The following is a 19,746-nucleotide window of genomic DNA, read 5'->3' on the forward strand; positions in this document are numbered from 1 at the left end:
GTGGATGTCTAGATATCCCAATATTCTGTATTCTGTTTAGATCTGTGAGGGTGTTTCCAAAAGAGATGAGCATTTGAATTAGTGGACTGGGTAAAGCACATGTCCCTCCCCAATGTGGGGAGGCATCATCCAACTAGTTGAGGGCCTGAATAGAACAAAAAGGTGGAAGAAGGCTGCTCTCTGTTTGACTGTTCAGCTGAGACATTGATCTTCTACCCTCAATGTTCCTGGTTCTTCAGGCATCAGACTTCGACTAGAATCTACACCATGGCTCTCTGGCTGTCTGGTCTTCAAACTACACCACTGGCTTCCACGGGTCTCCAATTTGCATGTGCAGATCATGGGATTCCTCAGCCTCCATAAATGCCTAAGCCAATACCTTATAAAATACAAACATTTGGGGCCCATTTCTCTTAATTTATAATTAAAATAAAAGTGTTAAGAAATATATAGTGGTAAAGGGGCATCTCATTTGCAACTTAATCTCAAATGGTTCTGGAAAAAAAAGAGGAAGGGAATAAGGAAAAGAAGAAAGGCATACTTCAAGTAAAGTATTTTCAACTCCTTTTATTGAAGGAAATAAAACTTGTGCTGCAGAGGCAATGGTACCTCAGAGCATGACAAGGTAGACACTGGGCTGACATGACAAGCCTCAATGTTGGCCAGGGGTCCTACCACAGTGGGAGGACCAAAACCACAAAGATAGCAGGAGGTAGCAAACATCCCCAACACCTAGTGCAAGCATTTCCATTTGCAGAGAGCTTGGCCATGCATCATAAAAACAGGGTCCCCTCAAAGCTGGCAGAGTGTCATCTCAGGCTGACAAATCCATCTAAAACTAACACATAGTCTCAGATTTGGAGATCTTTCCCTTTGACCCAAAGATTCAGGCCATCAGAAGATCTGAATTAGTCTTTCAGCTCCTTATACCAGATGGAAAAAGAGACTGATTTCTTGAAACATCACGTAGGTATAGCTGGACAGGTGCTGATGTCCAGCCTTATTTTAAAATCAGCTGACTTTTCTTCCCTGACTTCTCATGCTGCTCTCACCTAGCATGTGCCCTAGGAAACTTTTTAATGTTCTAAATAAGGACAGGATGGGGGCAGCAGCGTAGGGGATTTAGGGACTCAAAAGCTGCTACATAGCCAAGACCATTTCACAAGAAATAGCGTAGGGAACACTATTGGGTCAAGATCCTCCCAAAGAGCTGCAAGAAGCACACACAAAGAAAATTGTGGTAGGTCTCTCTCCCGTATCAGGATCAGTTGTACCACAGTCATGGTCCAAGAAGAAGAGCCATTTCATGTCCTTGGCAGATTATCAATCTCCATGGCTTTTCTCAAGATGTTTCAATTTTCAGTGCAATAAGGTGTTTGGGAAGTTTTGTAACCAAAAAGCAAGCACTAAAGAAATCTCAATCGACTGCAAATTGATAATATTATAAAGCCCAAAATTTACATAGTTAAGAATTGACTGGGGAGAGGGATTCTGCTATATAGAAATAGGAGTTCAAGGGTTTATTCATATAAACCCTTAATTATAAATCATCCTTATATCCACAAATTGGGAGCAGATTCCTTAGTTTTAAATGGCCATCATCTGATTATTCAGTTGCAGTTCTCTTCAATGCTGGACACATGGTTTTCAAAGACCAAAGCCTTGAGAGCACTAGACCAGAAAATGGGAGGAGCAAGACAAGGAAGAGAGGGCATCAGGGGTTGGAATTTCCGAAATGAGCATTTATTTCACAGAAGGCTTGGCACAATGAGGCTGGGGTGATGTAGTTTTAGTGATTGTTCTTGGTTGCCTCCTTTGCTGCAGCAATCAGTGGAGTGAGACTGGAGAGGGGCTTGGCAATCTTCAGGAACTGATGCTAAAAAGGAGAAAAAGAACAAAAGACACATGACTATTTACCATTCTTCCTCATTACAAGATGTTAAGGGCATCCATGTTTGCACAAGGTGCTGCCTGGAAAGCCTCAGGTCATCCTCAAATTGAAGAACATCTTTAAAAGATAACATACCATTTTAGAGAACTGTTCGGCAATATCTACCTCCAGCTAAATACACATCTATCCTATACCCCAGCAATTCCAATTCTAGGTATATTTCCAAGAGAAGTGAGCTTGTGAATCCCCACCAAAAGATACATACAAAAATACTCATAGCAGCTTTGCTTATGATAGTCATAAATGAAGAGAACCCAATGCCCAAGAGAAGGGAAGAATGAATAATATTAAATTCATACAAACTATACAAAATTACACAACAATAAAAACGAATAAATAATTGATACACTGACAACAGGATGAATCCCACAGACATCACGTTAAGCAGCCAGACACAAGTGAGTTCATATTGTATAATTACATTTTATATTAGTAAGACTTAACTCTGGTGATAATCAGAATAATAATTAGCTCTGAGGGAAGGTTATTAATTGATCATGATCCAATGGTACACTGCAATACTGCATTTCAGGAGCATTGATCTAGGAATCTGTTGTTCTATCCTTGAACCTAGTAAGGCTAATTAATTCAGTAAGAACTTCAATAGCTTGCTCCTTTTCCAAATCACTTTCATTTGGGCCACATCCACAACTTATTAAAGACCATTCTGGAGAAAACACCATATGAAAACTACTTCTATATTTTCAGTAAAAATGTTATGGAATGTTATATAACTCAAGAGCCTCTTAACTAAAAATGACTTTTCTTACATTTACCAATGAAAAAGTCTTATGTCTTGAGGATGTGGTATATTTCTTCCATTTGATAAGAAACATAGGAACTAACACATTTCCTTTTCTGTCCTGGCTACCAGGAAACTAAGAGCCAAATCTGATGTTTAAACACAACTATTTTACTCAAATTATTAGTATATTTGATTTTTCTACCATCTTAGTAAGTCCCTTTTATTAATCATACTGTATACATGTACAGACACACATATTTACACATATTCTATGCTAGAAGTACTTCAACTTCGTTTTGGACAGAGATAGGATATAAAGAGGTACTAAAAACAAGAAGTTACTATTACTACAAAAGGAATAAAAGATCTCGGCTAAATCATGAAGATACAAATTCCCACATAACATCCTATGTATTTCTATCCACATGTGTGTTCTCACAGGAGAAACAGATGTGAAGCTTTCATGATTTAAGATTCTGAAAGTCATGGTTTTGAAAATTTACAATGTACAGTAACAAGTTAAAGGATCAGTGTTCTCATATCACAGTTTATACAACTCCCCTCCAAGTTAAGAAAGCAGCATGATCCAACACCCAGCTGGGAGGCTTCAGTTTCCTTCTCTGGGTAATGAACAACATAGACTAGATAAGCCCTAAGGCTCTTCCAGTTTTAACACTCTGAGCCAAGGAGTGGCCAAGAACATACACACTTGAGAGCCAAAGAGACACAGGCTGAAATCTTGGATCCACTGCTTATTAGCTACATAATCATGGAAAAGTTACTAAACACTTGAAACTGCAGTTTCCTTGCCTGTAAAAATGGGAATAACAGAACCTATAAATCACAGGGTTATTATAAAGAATAGGTTAAAAAAACCAAATATATATATATATTTATATTATATATATATATTGCTTAGTGTCAAAAATTGGGTAAAGATTCAACATAATGCATTTATTATTAGTTACATTATTATATGAGGAAGAAAACTCTAGAGGGCATTAGTCTTTCAATACCTATGTTAATACCTAATTAACAATATCATCTTCACCAGTCATAGGTTTTGCAAATTATTTGCACATTTCCCAATGCTTAGGGTTTCCAGAGCAAACCCCATATGAAAGGAAAGGGATCCTAATTGTACTGCTTGTTATAAAGGGCCTTAATTCCCAAAGTATGCTAGAAACTAATGGATTACACTTGGCAGAACCAAGATCTCATATATAATAGACCAGGGCCCTGCAATCAGTAACCCTGATTACAAAGAGATGCTAAATATGTTCCAAAGGGTAACATTTCAATGAAGGTAAATAATTTAAGCAATTCCATTCAGTTCAACAAATATTTTCTGAAAATCGAGTTTTTATTGTGGTTGAGGTACAATATTATAGAAGTTACAGGTGTACAATATAGCGATTCACAATTTTAAAGGTTATATTCTATTTATAGTTATTATAAAACATTTGCTATTTTCCCTGTGTTGTACAATATATCCTTGTGGCTTATTTTATGCATAATAGTTTGTACCTCTTAATCCTCCATACTCTGTTGTCCCTTCTCCCTTCCCTCTCCCCATTCGTAGCCACAAATTTGTTCTCTGTATCTGTGAGTCTATTTCTTTTCCGTTATATATCCTCCAAGTCCACCCATGTTGCAGAAAATGGCAAAATTTCATTCTTTTATGGCTGAGGAGTATTCCATTCTATTCCACACACCACAGCTTCTTTATCCACTCATCTGCTGATGACCACTTAGGCTGCTTCCATATCTTGGCAATTGTAAGTAATGCTGCTATGAACACTGGGCTGCATGTATCTTTTCAAATCACTGTTCTTCTTTCTTTTGGATATATACCCAGGAATGTAATTGCTGAGTCATATGGTAGTTCTATTTTTAATTTTTTGAGAAACCTCCATACTGTTTTCCACAGCAGCTGCATCAATTTACATTCCCACCAACAGTGCATTAGGGTTCCCTTTTCTCCACATCCTCGCCAGCATTTGTTATTTGTGTCCTTTTAGATGATAGCCATCCTGACCAGTGTGAGGTGATATCTCATTATGGTTTTGATTTGCATTTCCCTGATGGTTAATGATGTTAAGTATCTTTTCATGTGCCTATTGGCTATCTGCATTTCCTCTTTGGAAAAATATCTATTTGGGTCTTCTGCTCATTTTTTAACTGGGTTGTTTTTTTTTTTATTTTGAATTGTATGAGCTGTTTATATATGTTGGATATTAACCCCTTATCAGTTACTTCATTTGCAAATGTTTTCTCCCACTGAACACCTATTTTCAGTCAAGTCTTAGGTATAAGAGGAGACCCAGAGATAATAAAATAGAGTTTATAACCTAGTGGGAAAGACAGAATTGTTCATAACTCTTTAATGTGGGGCAGTAGGGTAGGTCCTCCCCTGCCCTGCCCTGCCCTGCCCTGTTCAGTTGTGCCTGTCTTTGTAACACAAAAGTAACTGTGCATGCCTACAGATTAATCACTGTCATAAACTTGCATGTGATACTTATTACATCACCAGTCGGCAATGTAGTAAAGTGACACTAGTAATAAGAAACTGTACCTGAGACATAAATGTTAAATACAAACAACGTGGACAGCTAACAGCAGCTTTTGCAACCATGTGAAGTAATTATGTTGTAACTTTAGGATTAAGCAGGTAGAATATAAAAGGCTTGGTAAAACCCCAACTCTGGGTTCCCTAAAAACCTGACAGGATCTCACTCCAAACAAGCAGACTATCATTCTCACCATTTGAGAGTGTTTCCAATGAAAAAACTGGGAAGACTTGAAAAGCAGCAGTCACTAACTATCCTCTGATAGCCTTTACTGAAAAATCTATCTTTTGAGCTTATCCCAGTAGAATATAACTTCTATAAGATTTACATGTCAAAGAGCTTCTTCTCACCAAGACTCAGACTCTTTCAGACTAATTCAGGCAGAACAAAACAAGTGCTAACGGAAGATACAGGCAAAACTCAATAGGAACTCAGAAAGTAGCTTTGTAAGATGGAGCCTAGGAGAATGTACAAAGTTTTAATAGGCTGAGGAAGAGCCCGAGGAAATAACATGAAGAAAGGCCTAGGGATGAAGATTAGCGAACTAGGAATACAAATTGAGCATGGGATGTGGTAGCAGAGAAGACTAATTCTAAAATAGCCAGCACATCACACACAAAAATGAAGCAAAAAAGCCTTGGTTTAGTGATTCTTCAAATTAGGTGCTTCCCTGCACAGGGAAAGTTACCTGCAGTAGCTCTTTAGCTGAACCTCTCTTCTCCACATCCATCTCAAGACAGCGGTTCAGAAAGTCTCGGAAGATAGCTGACAGCTTCTCTGGATTCTGAAGCTCTGGGGTCCCATTGGTGGCAATGAGGTACAAGGCCTGGCAATAGAAACAGAATTGCCTTAGGCTCCAACTGGGGTTCTCTCTTGGTCCCCAAACAAGCCTTTAGAAATATGGTCAGCTGCTTTCTGCCTCCAGAACACAGAGGCAGCTTTGGTATACTGGAAAGACTATGACCTAAGGGCCAGGTTTAACATTTAAAGGTCATGTGACCATGTGCAAGCCAGTGAACTTCCAACTTCCTCATCTGTAAAACAGGGATGACAACAGTGCCTATCTCACACATTTGTAAAATAAAACAACATAGTATACTGTAAGTACTATGTAAGCTTATGAAGTGTGTTTAGACCCAAGGGTTTATTATTAGTCTTGATTATAGATCTAAACAGTTTATTATTCATTTAGCCTGATGAGTTAAATATCTGCCCATTTGCTGAAGGAAATTATTCCCGGTGCCTTCACTTCAGTCATCTAAAGACCATCTCTTCAAGCAGGAGAGTACTATATAAAGGAAGTGTTCTGTAAAGAAGCAACCTGTTTCACTGTTGCCACCCTGGTCCCCTAACATGAAGCATGTCCTGGGAAAGGTAAAGAAAAACATAGTCATACTAAAAAACCTTTTCAAGCACTCAGCACTTTAATTCATAAAGTACTTACACAAACACTATCTCATTTGATGACCACAATAACTCTGGGTAATAGGCATGGCAAGAATTATCATCCCAATTTCACCATGAAGTCCAGAAACATAAAGAGATATGCTGGGATCAAGCTATTTATACAAGCTCATATCCTCTGACTCTAATCCCAGTCTTATTTCCATCATGCTCTACTAATCATCATTTTCAAGGCCATTCTAAGGTGGAGGAAAATGAGTGGTACATGGATTCACAGGGCAAAACTGGGCGCCAAGGGTAGAAACTACAGAAGGTAGTTTCAGTTTGGTACACTAAAGCACTTTCCAATAATCAAGGCTATCCAGGAGATATGCAGCTAAGATTAGATGACCATCTGTCAGCGACAACACACAGGGAATTCCTGCACTGAATGGGAGGTTGGAATGAATAACAAAATAAAGGCAATCAGAATAACTCATATTTGCCCATGACCAAAATTACCTACCTACTTGCATCTGTACTCACATATTCTGCTTTCCTTCTCCTATTACAGTGGGTTAGTTGCCCATATTCTAATTTAATGCTCTTTACTTCAGTACTTGATCCAACCCCTCTCATCTACTTAAGGATATCACTCCTACAGATGTCTCTTCTCCGTGGTATATTACCATTTTCCTCTTCTCCACTAGAACATTCCCATGAGCCCAAAAACATGCTATAATGATATCTTTTAAAAAACCCTCCCTTCACTCCATTTCAAGATATTGCTCCATTTCTCTGTTACCTTCACAGTAAAACTCCATTAAAACAAACAAACACAACGAAAAATAAAACTAACTGCTTATACATGCCATCTCAACTTCTTCTCCCACTCTGGTGGATTTACTCTAATTAGGCTTTCATTCCCATCACTCCAGTGATATTGATCATCAAAGTCATCAATAACCTTCACATTGGCAAATCTAATGATCGTTTCTTAGTGTTATCTTACATGCAACCTATCAGTCACATTTGACACAGTGATCTAGCCTACTTCTCAAAACACTGCGTCCTCTTGGCCTCCAAGACATTTCTCAGTTCTCCTCCTATCAGGAAGGCCATTCATTGGTCTACTTTGCTAGTTCCTCCAACCTGTAAACATGAGAGTATCCCAGGTCTTAGTACTCACATCTCACTTCCTAGGTGATAACTATGTAATACCTACTAATAAATTTACATTTACAGTCCTGACCTGTCGCCTTTGAACTCTGAACTCTCATGTGCAGCTCTACTCAGTATCTCCACTTGGATGCCTAATGAACATTTCGAATTAACACAATCAGAACCAACTCTTTATTATCACACACTACCTGCACTTCAAACTTCCCTGGCAACTGAATTTTTTTCTGCAAATAAAACCCCAAATCTTGTAGTTATTACTGATTCCTCTTTCTCTGATATCCAGTTCATCTTGTCAGCTGCACATTCAAGATATTCCCAATCACTCTTCACTTCTAGTCCTGCCAGTATAGTTCAAGCCACCACTCCTATCTGAACGATTACAATAGTCTCATGGTCTAGTTTCCATAAAAGCAGCCAAAATGATTCATTTACAACATAAATCAGATCATATTACTCCTCAGCTCAAAATCCTCCATGGCTTCCAATCGCTTACATATTAAAAGCCGAGTTCTCACAATGGCCACAAGGTCTTCCCGATCTGGCCCTCTGTTAGTTTTCTGATCTTGTCTACTACTCTCCACGCTGCTCACTCACTTCAGGGACATTAGCCTCCTTGGTTTTCCCCAGGATACAACAAGCGTGTTCTCAGATCAAGTTCTTTATATACTTGATACCTGGAAAACTCTTGCATCAGACGAATCTCACGGCTCACTCATTTATTTTCTTCAGGTTTCTGCTCAAATAACTTGTAAGAGAGGACTTCATTCTCTACCCAGGATAAAATAGCACACTTCTCCCTCCTCCCCCCATTACTCCCTTAAGCCGCTTACTCTGCTTTTTTTCACGGCACTTATCTTCTGTTACTATATATTAATTTGCTTTATCATCATTAGAACAGTTTCTTGCACATGATAGGAACTCAAATATTTGTTCAATAAATTAATGAGTGAGTACTAATATACCTTTTCTTTAATAATTTATATTTTAAATTCAACAGGGTCTATTTTTATCCAAAAAACAGAAATCAAACAGCCCAAACATCCTGATATGGGACTAATAACACTCACTCTCAGAGGGTTTTCATTCAGGTATGGGGGCTCCCCTTCGATCATTTCGATGGCCATGATGCCCAGGGACCAAATGTCAACCTTGGGACCATAGGCCTTCCGTGTCACAACCTCTGGTGCCATCCAATACGGGGTTCCCACCATGGTGCTCCGTTTGCTCTGCTCTGGGGTGATCTGGGCACAGAATCCAAAATCAGCTAGAAAAAGTAAAGACAGGAAGAATTTATATGTAGGGTATTCCTTCAATAAGTATCGACTGTGTGCCTCCACTTAGGGGTCAACCTCTGCCTGGCTCTAAGCCAACACAACCCCTTCTCTCCAAAGCTGAAGTCACGTAACTGCCACCTTTATGTTCAGCTCCTAGCCTGTCTCCTGCTCAGTCTTGAAGGAGGAACATAACAAACATCATCTCTGGCCTCCTACCCCTCCTCAAACTAGGACCGGGCATTAAAATCCAAGCTGCCCATTTTGACCTTGATTACTTGCCCCAATTCTTCTTGAAAACAATTCCCATGCTCCTATATCTGGTAATTTGCTTTATTTCCTGGCATGAATACTGGACTTAAATTGTAATCACCTATAACTACGCATGGCCGTGCTTTCATCAGCTCCTCACTCTATGCCCCAGGACAGAGACTGCTAATATCTTCCCATAAGTTGCCCATCCACCTGTGATACAACTGTTTGTCTGGGTTACTGGTCCTTAAATTTTTGAACAAAATGTTCTGCTTACAGTACATTCACATGATATTGCAATGATATGTTTGCTTAATTATGAGGCCTTCAACAGGAAGGACTATGTCCTCTTACTCATTTTTTTCATTCCAAAAGGCCCAGCATATAACAGACATTTAATACAAGTCTGCTGAATGAATGACTGAGTGAGAGAAATTACACTAAACTCTTTTTTCTGATTAGTATAGGAAACACAAAATACTTAGATTGAGAACTACTTGAACACAGGCAAAAGTATCTTCAGCACCCATCACAGGACCTAGCACATAGTGGGCATTCAGTAAATTTTTTTCACTGAATGCCTAAATGAGTGGGAAAAAAAGAGAAATGACATCCTATATAGTGCTGAGCAATATAAAGTGTCCACATATCCAAGGGAAAAAATAAAGATCTTTGGTGAGTCCTACAGATACTATTATATGATTACCATCCCAGAGAAGACAGGGCCCCACAGCAAAGAGAAGTATTATCACTCTCACTCACTTAGCTTGACAGAGCCATCCATTCCCAACAGGATGTTGTCACTCTTGATGTCTCTGTGAATAACCTGGTTTGAATGCAGAAACTCCAAAGCCTGCAGGCACTATTGAAGTAGGCAAAGGGAGAAAGAAGGGACATATAATATGAAGACTTAGAGAAAATCACTAATCCAACCTCCTCATTTTATGATCATGAAAGCGAGGCCCCAGTGAGTAAAAGAACTTGTTCCAAATCAGTGGCAGGTATAACACCTTCTCCTGTCTCCTGGCATTCTTTTAACACTGTGCTGCCTTGTACCTTTATTATAATATACCTGATCATACCTTATTATACATTATAATCATTTTATTTAAGTACAAGAGTTCCTCCAAAGTATTTTAGAGTTGTTTACAGAACATTAGATCTTTGACAAAGAACCTGATGCCTAAATAAATAAATAAATAAATAAATAAAGTACTAAGGAAGAATGGAAAGGATTTTGTGATGATTAAACTGGAAGAAAATGACAAATGAGAGTCATATTTGGGAAACTAGACAAATGGAAATGACATTAGAAGCAGTGAATTTAGGAGGATAATCTTATTTTGGTGAGGAAATAATTTGTACTGTTTTAGGTATGCTGAACTTTATATCCCTATGAACATTTGCAGACAAATGTTTAGTAGGCCACTGAAGATATGAGTCTTGAGTTCTGTACAGAGGTCTGGACTTAAAGCAAATGTTTACAAGTCATTCATGAACAGATTTTTTTCAAGTTATAATAATGGCTAAAACTGGCAAATGTTATAGAAGATAAGAGGAGGAAGAAGAGAACCTTGGAAAACACCTAGATTTAGGTGTTTTCTCTGGGCTACTGTTTTTCCATCTATAAAATGTGGGGATCAGAAAAGATAATCTCATGTTTGTTACTAACTCCACTAGTTTAAGTTCATAAACCAAAGTTAAAATTTTAGAAGCTTCCACCCATTGAAAAAACACTAAAGATGAAAACCAATTAGAAAAAAACTATTTAAATGTTCTCAACTTATTAATACTTCACTTTCTAAGAACATACTGATGGCTAAATAAAAAAAAACAAAAGCCAGAAGTCGATTATCTCTGGAAAAGTAAGAGTTGCTTTCTTATGGAGGCTAGAGATCGTGGCCTCTGGATGTCAAAAACCGTAATAGAAAAAGATGATTTCAAGAAATTGGAACTTCATACATTGCTGGCAAGAATATAAAATGGTAGAGGCACTTTGGAAAATAGTTCAGCCAGTCCTCAAAATGTTAGGCATAGATTATATGACCAGAAGTTCCATTGCTAGGTATATACCCAAGAGAAATGAAAACATATATCCAACAAAAACTTGTATGTGAATGTTCACAGTATTATCCGTAATAGCCAACAAGTAGAAATGACCCAAATGTCCATCAACTGATGGACAGATAAATAAATAGAATCTTATTTGCTAATAAAAGAACATATGCTATAACACAGATGAATCTTCAAAATATTATGTTAAGTGAAAGAAGCCAGTTAGAAGCACATATTTTATAAAATGCCTACAACTAGCAAATCTATAGAGACAGAACAGATTAGTGGTTGCATAAGGCTGGGAGGGCTGGGAAATGGAGTGGGTAGGGAGTGACTGCTAATGGATATGGAGTTTCTTTTTAGGGTAATGAAAATGTTCTAAAATTGATTAGGGTGATGGCTGTATAACTCAATATACTGAAACCCATTCAATTATACACTTCAAAAGGGTGAATAACATGCTATGTGAATTATATCTCAATAAAGGTATTTTTTAAAAGGGGGATGATCTCTGTGAGAACTTAAGGATAACAGTAATGCCACCTATTTAGGTTACATTTAAATGTTTTTCCAAATGCTTTTTGATCTATATGCTACCCCTAAGTATACAGTGTGAATATTACATTCCTATTTTAAAGATAAACAATTTGAGGCACACTGATTTCACCAAGCAGACATATGGATGTATTCTCAACCAGTGACAATAGGTCCCTGGGGTGAGTGAAAAACACCTTAGACATTACAATGGTTGTGGCTTTCCAAAGGTTCACAGTACATAAACAGGCCTATAGTATATTTATGGTATTAAATTTCATGGAGTGAAGGTGATTAGGAAAAAACGTCTTAAAAGGCTCCTGGTGGAGGAGGGAGGATAATGAAACACAAGTTGAGAAACACTGCCTTAGTGGTACAGCCAAGAAAAGAAATCATCTCCTAAGAATCCCATTCCATTAACCTGTGTGTGTGCACATTCTAGATCACAAGGTTTTTAATGCAGAGGTGATTGTATTGATTTCACATGACTTTATTTTTCCTAATATTATTATAAAACTAAATAATTTCATCTGTATGCCTCCAGATCTTGCATCATCAAACCTCAAGCATTCTATTAGACTCACTCCCATAAAACTCTCAAGCTAGTCTTCCAATCACTTAATCTTCTACTCTTCCCCTAATTCTCAAACTTTTCTATTATTAGGCTATCAGAAAGTTCCAGTCTCTTATCAGCAAAGCACCCGAGATGCTCAGTTTCTCCAAATATTCCCTTCATCTTCTTGCTCTAATGAAAATGTGGCTATTCCCTAAGGACACTGCTTCTCATAGAAGTCTTGTGGAGGTTTTACCCCCTCTTCTTTTGTCAGCATTTTACAGACCTTAGACATTTAATAGCAATGAGGAGAAAGGAGAATACCTATTTAAGCTTTGTTCTTATTTCTTTTGCCTGGAAGTACTTTACTCTAGATTTTTTTTTTTTTTTTTTTGGCCGGCTTTTTCATATTCAGATCTATGGCAAAACCTTCCCTGACTACTCTGTCTGAAATTGTACCTCCTCTGTCATTACCTTCTTATTCTTCCTTATTTCCTTCATAGCACATGAATAAAGCAGGAAAGCAAAATAAAAATGATTAAAATATATATCCATGTAAAATATATAAAGGAGAATAAGTACTCACTGCAATTATTTTTAAGAGGTTCAAATTACGAGTGACTTTATAATATATATATATGTATGTATTTTGGTACTTTCTAATTTTTCTACAATGGGTATATAATTTTACAGACAGAATACAGTTATCTCTAAAGAAAAAATAACGGTGATACAAATTTCAAAACAGGTAAAATAAGAAAATGATGGGATAGTCCAACTAATTTCTCCCATCTCTCACAGTACCCAGGCTGAAATCCCATCAGGTGCAGAACATTGAGAGACATGGATATGGAGGCCACGTCCTGCTCAAGGCTGGTTGGCCATGGGCCTTACCTCACGACACACAGCTGCAATCTGGCCTTCATCCATGCAGGTTTCTGTCACCACATCTGTCAAAGAACCTCCAGCCAAGTATTCCATGACAACCCATAGCTCATCTCCCACAAGGTAGCTGCAGGGGTGAAAATAAAGAGTAAGAAGGAACAAAAAACACTGAGCCATAGCAGTGGGTTTCAAATGCTAAGCATATGCACAGAGTGACTCTGCATTTCCGTCAGCTCTGGAAGAGTCTAGGGTTCTTTTTTTGAAAGAAAAGCTGAACCTAGGGGACAGAATCACTAACTTGACATCTCTTTAGGATTTGCCTGGATAAAACAAAGGAGACTGTTCCATGAAGCCCCAAAGGGCAGAACTAAAATCACTATGTTGAAGATATAATTGGATTTTATTTCAGCACAACACAAAGTAGAATTTCCTAAAGTTAGGCATGATTCTCACACTTCTGTGAGGCATGAAGCAGACAGCATCCAAACATTTGACAAAGGTGGGACTTGAAATCCATGTTACCAACATTGGAGAAAGTCACCAAACATCCCTGAGAGTTCTACTAGATCTGAAATCCATGAGATCTGTACTGGTTCCTGTTCAAGACTCCATCCCCAGAGAGTCCAGCACAGTAGATGTCAATATTTACTGAATAATCCAATGAGTAAAATAAAAGAGAATTATTAATATTAAATGTAATAAGGACTATAAAAGCCATTTAAAAGCTGTAGAGTTTTATATACATACTGATTATGCTAACAATGATCTCCACCTTGAATGTCTCTAATTCTAGGAATGGAATGCATTCACTAAGGGCTGCATTGCCACAGCTTCTTTTGGAAGCCAAGGGCCGCTGTGTAGTACTGTATTGCTAGAGAGACTTGGGGGCTGACAAGAGTTAAAACTGGTAGTTTCATTCAGGGACCGGATCACTCAGCCCTGTTATGTAATAAATAAAAAGGTTACTTAGCTTGTCTGGTCAGTTTCCTCAGCTGTAGAATAAGACAAATAAAAACAAGGATAGTCCAGAGTCTTACAGTCTCTTGTGCTAGCTTTAGACAAAGAAGCTAGACTGGATTGGCTTGAGCTGTGTGCATGCCATCTTATCTTCATCCTGATATGGGGACTATTGCTGGGCAGCTGGGGAGATTGTTGGAAAAAACAAATAGTCTCAAGTAAAGAGTAAGATTTGAATCCTATTCTCTTGACTATGAAGCAATCCACTCTTCCTTCCATAAGATTCTGCATACTACGTACTTGAAAATCTTGTTTTTTAATGACCATAAAGAATAAAAGTGACATTAATTTTTCCTTCAATAATCACTTTTGATAGAGAGGACTATGGGCACTTGGACCAAAAGAGAATTCAGGAATGGGTAAAAAGCCCTCCTCTAGCAAGAGCCTATTTCCTTACTGATAAAGTGTAAACATTTATGGCCTCGTACCCAGCACATGAAGAAGACATCTGTCAACCTGGACTGACTGGGGGGAAAACATGAGCGTATGGAAGATTACATGGATACTAACAAAGCAGAGTCCCTTTACCTTGACCCAACATATCACTGTCAAACCTAAGACAATGCAAGATCAGATTCAGGTTGTCTCACTTTGTGGGTACACACTGTGCCAAGATACCTTCAAAAACTATCTCAAGGTAAAGCCTCAGAGCATCACATATTTGGAGTAGAATAAATATGAATGGAGATATCTTCTGGGACAACTCACAAAAGCCATGGACTCTCAAATGCAATACATTCACTGAGTGCTCAGCTTAAGAGCACCCACCTTTGTCCTCCCACAGGAGCTCCCAGGTACTTACTTTAAAAACAGACAAGGAGCTATTTGATGTCAGGGACCGAGATTTATTTACTTCTGATTCCATAGTATAAACCTCTGGAAACACCAGCAAAGGCATGATCAACAAACAACTTGTAAGTCTTCTAATTCTTTTTCCAGAACACAGATTCCTTCAACCTGGTCCCGCACTTTACTGTTGAGATAACTCCAGTAATGGGGAACTATTTTATCAGACAGATCATACTCTTATTGGACAGCTTATCCTGAACAAAATCTGGTACTGTATAACCTTCAGAAGTTTGTGCATGGTTTATTCTCCATACAATAAGTTCTTAAGAGACATGGAGGGTGCACCGTAACTTACAGAGGATTCTTCAGAGCCAGTCATGACCCACATCATGGAGAGACAATCATTCCTAAAAAGGAGGCGGCTTTATTCTCTATAGCTAATCAATATCACCTGTTGGGAAGGTCAAAGTCCAACTCCTTTCCTCTTTAAAAAAAACGGAAGCTTACTAAAGTTTTAGATTCAGAACAAGAAATCTGGCAGCAATGAAATCTAGCTGGCAATGCAATATAAATACCAAAAAAATTAAGAGTCCAGGACCCAGTTCAGTATCACCTCCACCTGTGTTGTCTCTGAAACCCAGACAAGAAGTTCACTTTCTTTGTTCAGATATGAAAGAAAAGAACATGATATGATGGAAAGGGCATGGATGTTGATGCTACGAATATTCAAATCCAAAACCCTCATTTGCTACTTACTGGCTTACTGGTCTTGGACAAGTTATTAACTTCTATGAACCTCAGTTTCTTTATCTGTAAAATATAGATAATAAACCCTACCTCACAATCAGATACTATTATTCATGAAAATGCTTAGTACAAAGTAAAGTATAACATAAATCTTAGCTACAACCCTTATTATTATGTTGAAGAACAGAATTCTGATGGGCTAAAATAATCAAAATGGGATTTAATGAAGTAACTAAACAGTTCTGTTACCAGTTTAAGGCAAGTGTTTGTAAAAAAAAAAAATAAATAAAAAGGATAGGATTTGAATTGACTACAAACTTACTAGGGGTCAACAATGAAACAGGGCTCTTTTAAAAAATAATTAATAAAAAAAAGAGTAAAAGCATTAAGTTCTGTTGAGCTTAGAACAAAGGAAGGGTCCCACTTTCTCCATACTGGTCAAATCTCAAATGAAACTACTGACTGTCACATTTTAAGAGAATACAGAAAAACTAGAAGTTATTCAGGGGAGTGAGAGGGGTAAGGAAAGATTTGGGATACAGAACGATTTCAAGACCTACATATTTGACTCAGGCAGATGGTCTGAAATGCCTCCCTGGGCAGAATAAACAGTACTAGGACCAGATGTTAGAAGCTACAGGGCAGTAGGGTTCAGCCTAACCCAGAAAGATTGTGCAGATACAGAGGTGTCCAGCAGTACACAGGGTCGGAGGCAGAGAGTCGAGCATCAGAGAAGATCCTTAAGTGGAGGCAATTTTGAGCACTGGTATTGCCTTCTCCTCTAACAGCTCCACCATCCATCAGTCCCAAAGGCCCCATCTCTCTGATAGGACCTGGCACTCCATACCTGTCCAAGTAGTTCACAATATTTGGGTTCTTGTTTTCCCTCATGACCAGGATCTCATTAATAATCAGCTCTTTCTTTGGCTGCTGCTGAAGGTTCATCTGCTTAATGGCCACCTGAAATCAGAGTAGATTCAATGTGTATCCAGAGTCACTTATCATTTACTGATCATTTACTAAGCACCAGACTATAAACACTCAGGAGACAGAGTTGAGTAAGATATGGTCTTAGCCCTTGAGGAATTAATAGTTTATTATCCGAGACCAGTGGTACAATGTGAAGTCCCCAGGCCAGCAACATCAACACCATCTGGGAATGTACTGGACATGAAAAATTTCAGGTCTCAACCAGACCTACGGAATCAGAAGCTCTATGTTTTATTTTAATAGGTCCTCCTATTGAGGATTAAACTTGCTACTAAATAAAATATTTATATTAGAAAAAAAACTTCTAACATTCACAACATAGAAGAGGTACGCTATAACAGAAGTCCATATAAAATGCTATAGAAACATAAACCTGGGGAAGAACTCTCAAACTGGCAAGGGAGGTGACTTTTCGAATTTGGTGTGGAGAAATAAATCACAGGTGACCAGGTTAAGAGAGTAAAGGGGGATCCTTAATGTTTATATATGAAAAAAAGACCTTGATAAGCTTTTTGTCTATAGAAATAAACAAATTTCCACATAATACAAACATAAAGTATACATAAGTTTCCAAAACACTTTTGCATCCATTTCTTTTGTGTGTCAAGTACTATGTAAAGTGTTCTCAAATTGATTTTATTTAATCCTCAGAGACACTCTATGAGTTAAGTATTACTATTGATCCCCTTTGACAGATGAGGAAATTGTGATTCAGAGAGGATATATGACTTGCATACACAGCTATTCAGTAGCAAAGCCAGGATTAGAATCCCCAAAGGAAATACCCATTTATCCCACACACAGAGCCAGATTAATCTTCCCTACAGCACACATTTGATAACAATTTCCCCAGTTCAAAGCAGAAATGTATACTGCTTGCCTAGAGATCCTCCTCAGCCCAACATTCAAAGTCCTTATGATCTGACTCCTATCTCACTTCTCACTGTATTCCTTTACATACTCTATGATCTGAGCTCCTCTCCACTTGGAACATCTTCCTTTGTTTTCACACATTCAAAACCTTCCTATATGTTGTACTAGGCCAAAAGAAACCTCATTCTCCAAACCAGATAGGTTTTTTCCTCTTCTTTAAAGCCCCAGAAGATCATATTTATACATCTGTTGTGGAACTTAACACATACTGAATTGAATGATGACCAATTAGGATGGGTATCTCTAGAAGCTTGAGAGCTCATTTGAAAGCTCAGAATCCCTGGTGCCAAGCACAGGGCCTAACACACAGTGGGAGCTCAACACATGCTTGTGGAAATGAAGAGAGAATTCAGTGGGTTGATAAGTATTTTGTTTTTAAACCACAAAAAGCACCAGTAGTAGGCTATTCTAACCCACAGGAGTAGACTTTAAATTATTTGCTAAATGTTTATTCCCTAGAGGTATTTTTCTCTTTTTCCTGCTTAACAGACAAGAACAAGAACACCTAAAAGAGCAACTGAATTAGTCTTTCCAGAATCAGCAAGAAGTACAGAGGATGAATAACTCATGAATAATACAAATTTTTATGGGAAAACCCTGGACTCTACTATTTCTTCAAGCCAAGCATGGAAAATCTCTGGCCAAGAACCAGTTTATCAGTAAGAAATGATTCTTTAATCATGCTGACCACTCCATTCCCTACCCCAAGTGTGAAAAAAATTGCTCTGGAGCAGGGTCTCCTATCAGGTTAGGATTCTAGTCTGGCTACAGCTTTCTATATCTGCCGATGATTAGCTTTGTCTAATGTCTGGAGAGGAACACATTGATCTAAAGACCTATTACATTAAGATAGCAAGCCCCTGGAGCCAAAGGAGTGCCTTTGGAGTTCTTCTGGCCATCCTGGAGGATGAGACCATGCTTACGAACCTCACAGAGGTCACTGCCGGCAGCAGCAAGGGAGAAGAGAGGCAGGCTGTGGATGACACAGAACCGGCAGTGAGACACCAAGAATCCTTTTCAATAGCTACGGACTAACTATGGACTAGGTTAAATGCCCTTCACCTAATTAGATCCCTCCTATTCAGGCCGGCAGATAGCAGTCCTATAACAGAGAAAGAACTGGACCTGAACTCTGAGGACCTAAGCTCTGGGGCTGAGTCTGTCACTTACTAACCTTGCCCAATCACAAGCTCTCCAAGCCTCAGTCTCTTCACCAATTCTGAGGATATAATCCCAAACAAACTCTGATGCCCCTCCTCACAGGACTGTTTTGAGAACTAAATGAGATAGTGGTCAGTGTGTTACCCATATATAAGAAATTTAAATAATATTGTAAGACAACAATGAAACGCTGATCATTGCAATACTGCATTTGATGAGTACTTGGAACAAAAGCAGCTAGAATGAAAACATCATCAGCAGGAACGATAGCAAAAGCCAACCACCCTCCCACCACTGCTGTTCACTGAATGCCTACTGTGTGCCAGTGCTGTGTTAGGTGCTCTATTTACATCATCTCAGTAAAACCTAACAACAACCCTGCCAAGCAAAAATCATTATCTGCATTTTCAGTTAAGAAAACTGAGACTGAGACTGAGACTTATAAGATAGTTGCCCAAGGTCATAATCAATGCCTTCAGGTTCATAGAAGACTTCAAAGCCTCCTCCAAGTTTACTATTTCTATTACACACATTCCCTCTAAAAATAGGCTTGAAAATTAATTGTTAGATCTGTAACTGGAAGACTTCCTCCCACTAACATGCTAAATCTTCCTTTATGTGACAGACAATAGCTTTCCTCTTCCCAGCAGGGTAACTCCCAATAAATACTGACTCACAAAGACTAAGAGCATCTCTCCAGCTCCATTAAAGATTTATACTCCCCAGGG

The 19,746-nt window shown here is 38.4% G+C and overlaps 1 protein-coding gene across 4 annotated transcripts in view; it reads right to left on the reverse strand.

The window, feature by feature from the left end:
- Nucleotides 1-547: 547 nt before the first annotated feature.
- The window catches only part of PAK1 (p21 (RAC1) activated kinase 1), a 122,679-nt gene continuing 103,480 nt past the window's right edge, over nucleotides 548-19,746 (reverse strand). For all 4 annotated transcript variants that reach the window (XM_031460423.2, XM_031460421.2, XM_031460422.2 and 1 more), the window contains exons 10-15: nucleotides 16,782-16,894; nucleotides 13,391-13,508; nucleotides 10,117-10,216; nucleotides 8,899-9,095; nucleotides 5,955-6,092; nucleotides 548-1,876 (exon numbers count right to left, since the gene is read on the reverse strand). In XM_031460423.2, coding sequence (XP_031316283.1) covers nucleotides 1,790-1,876; nucleotides 5,955-6,092; nucleotides 8,899-9,095; nucleotides 10,117-10,216; nucleotides 13,391-13,508; nucleotides 16,782-16,894 — 753 coding nt within the window. In that variant the 3' untranslated portion in view covers nucleotides 548-1,789. The remainder of the gene's footprint in view (nucleotides 1,877-5,954; nucleotides 6,093-8,898; nucleotides 9,096-10,116; nucleotides 10,217-13,390; nucleotides 13,509-16,781; nucleotides 16,895-19,746) is intronic.

This window comes from Camelus dromedarius, chromosome 12, assembly GCF_036321535.1.
Source record: "Camelus dromedarius isolate mCamDro1 chromosome 12, mCamDro1.pat, whole genome shotgun sequence".
NCBI classification, from domain to species: Eukaryota; Metazoa; Chordata; class Mammalia; order Artiodactyla; family Camelidae; genus Camelus; species Camelus dromedarius.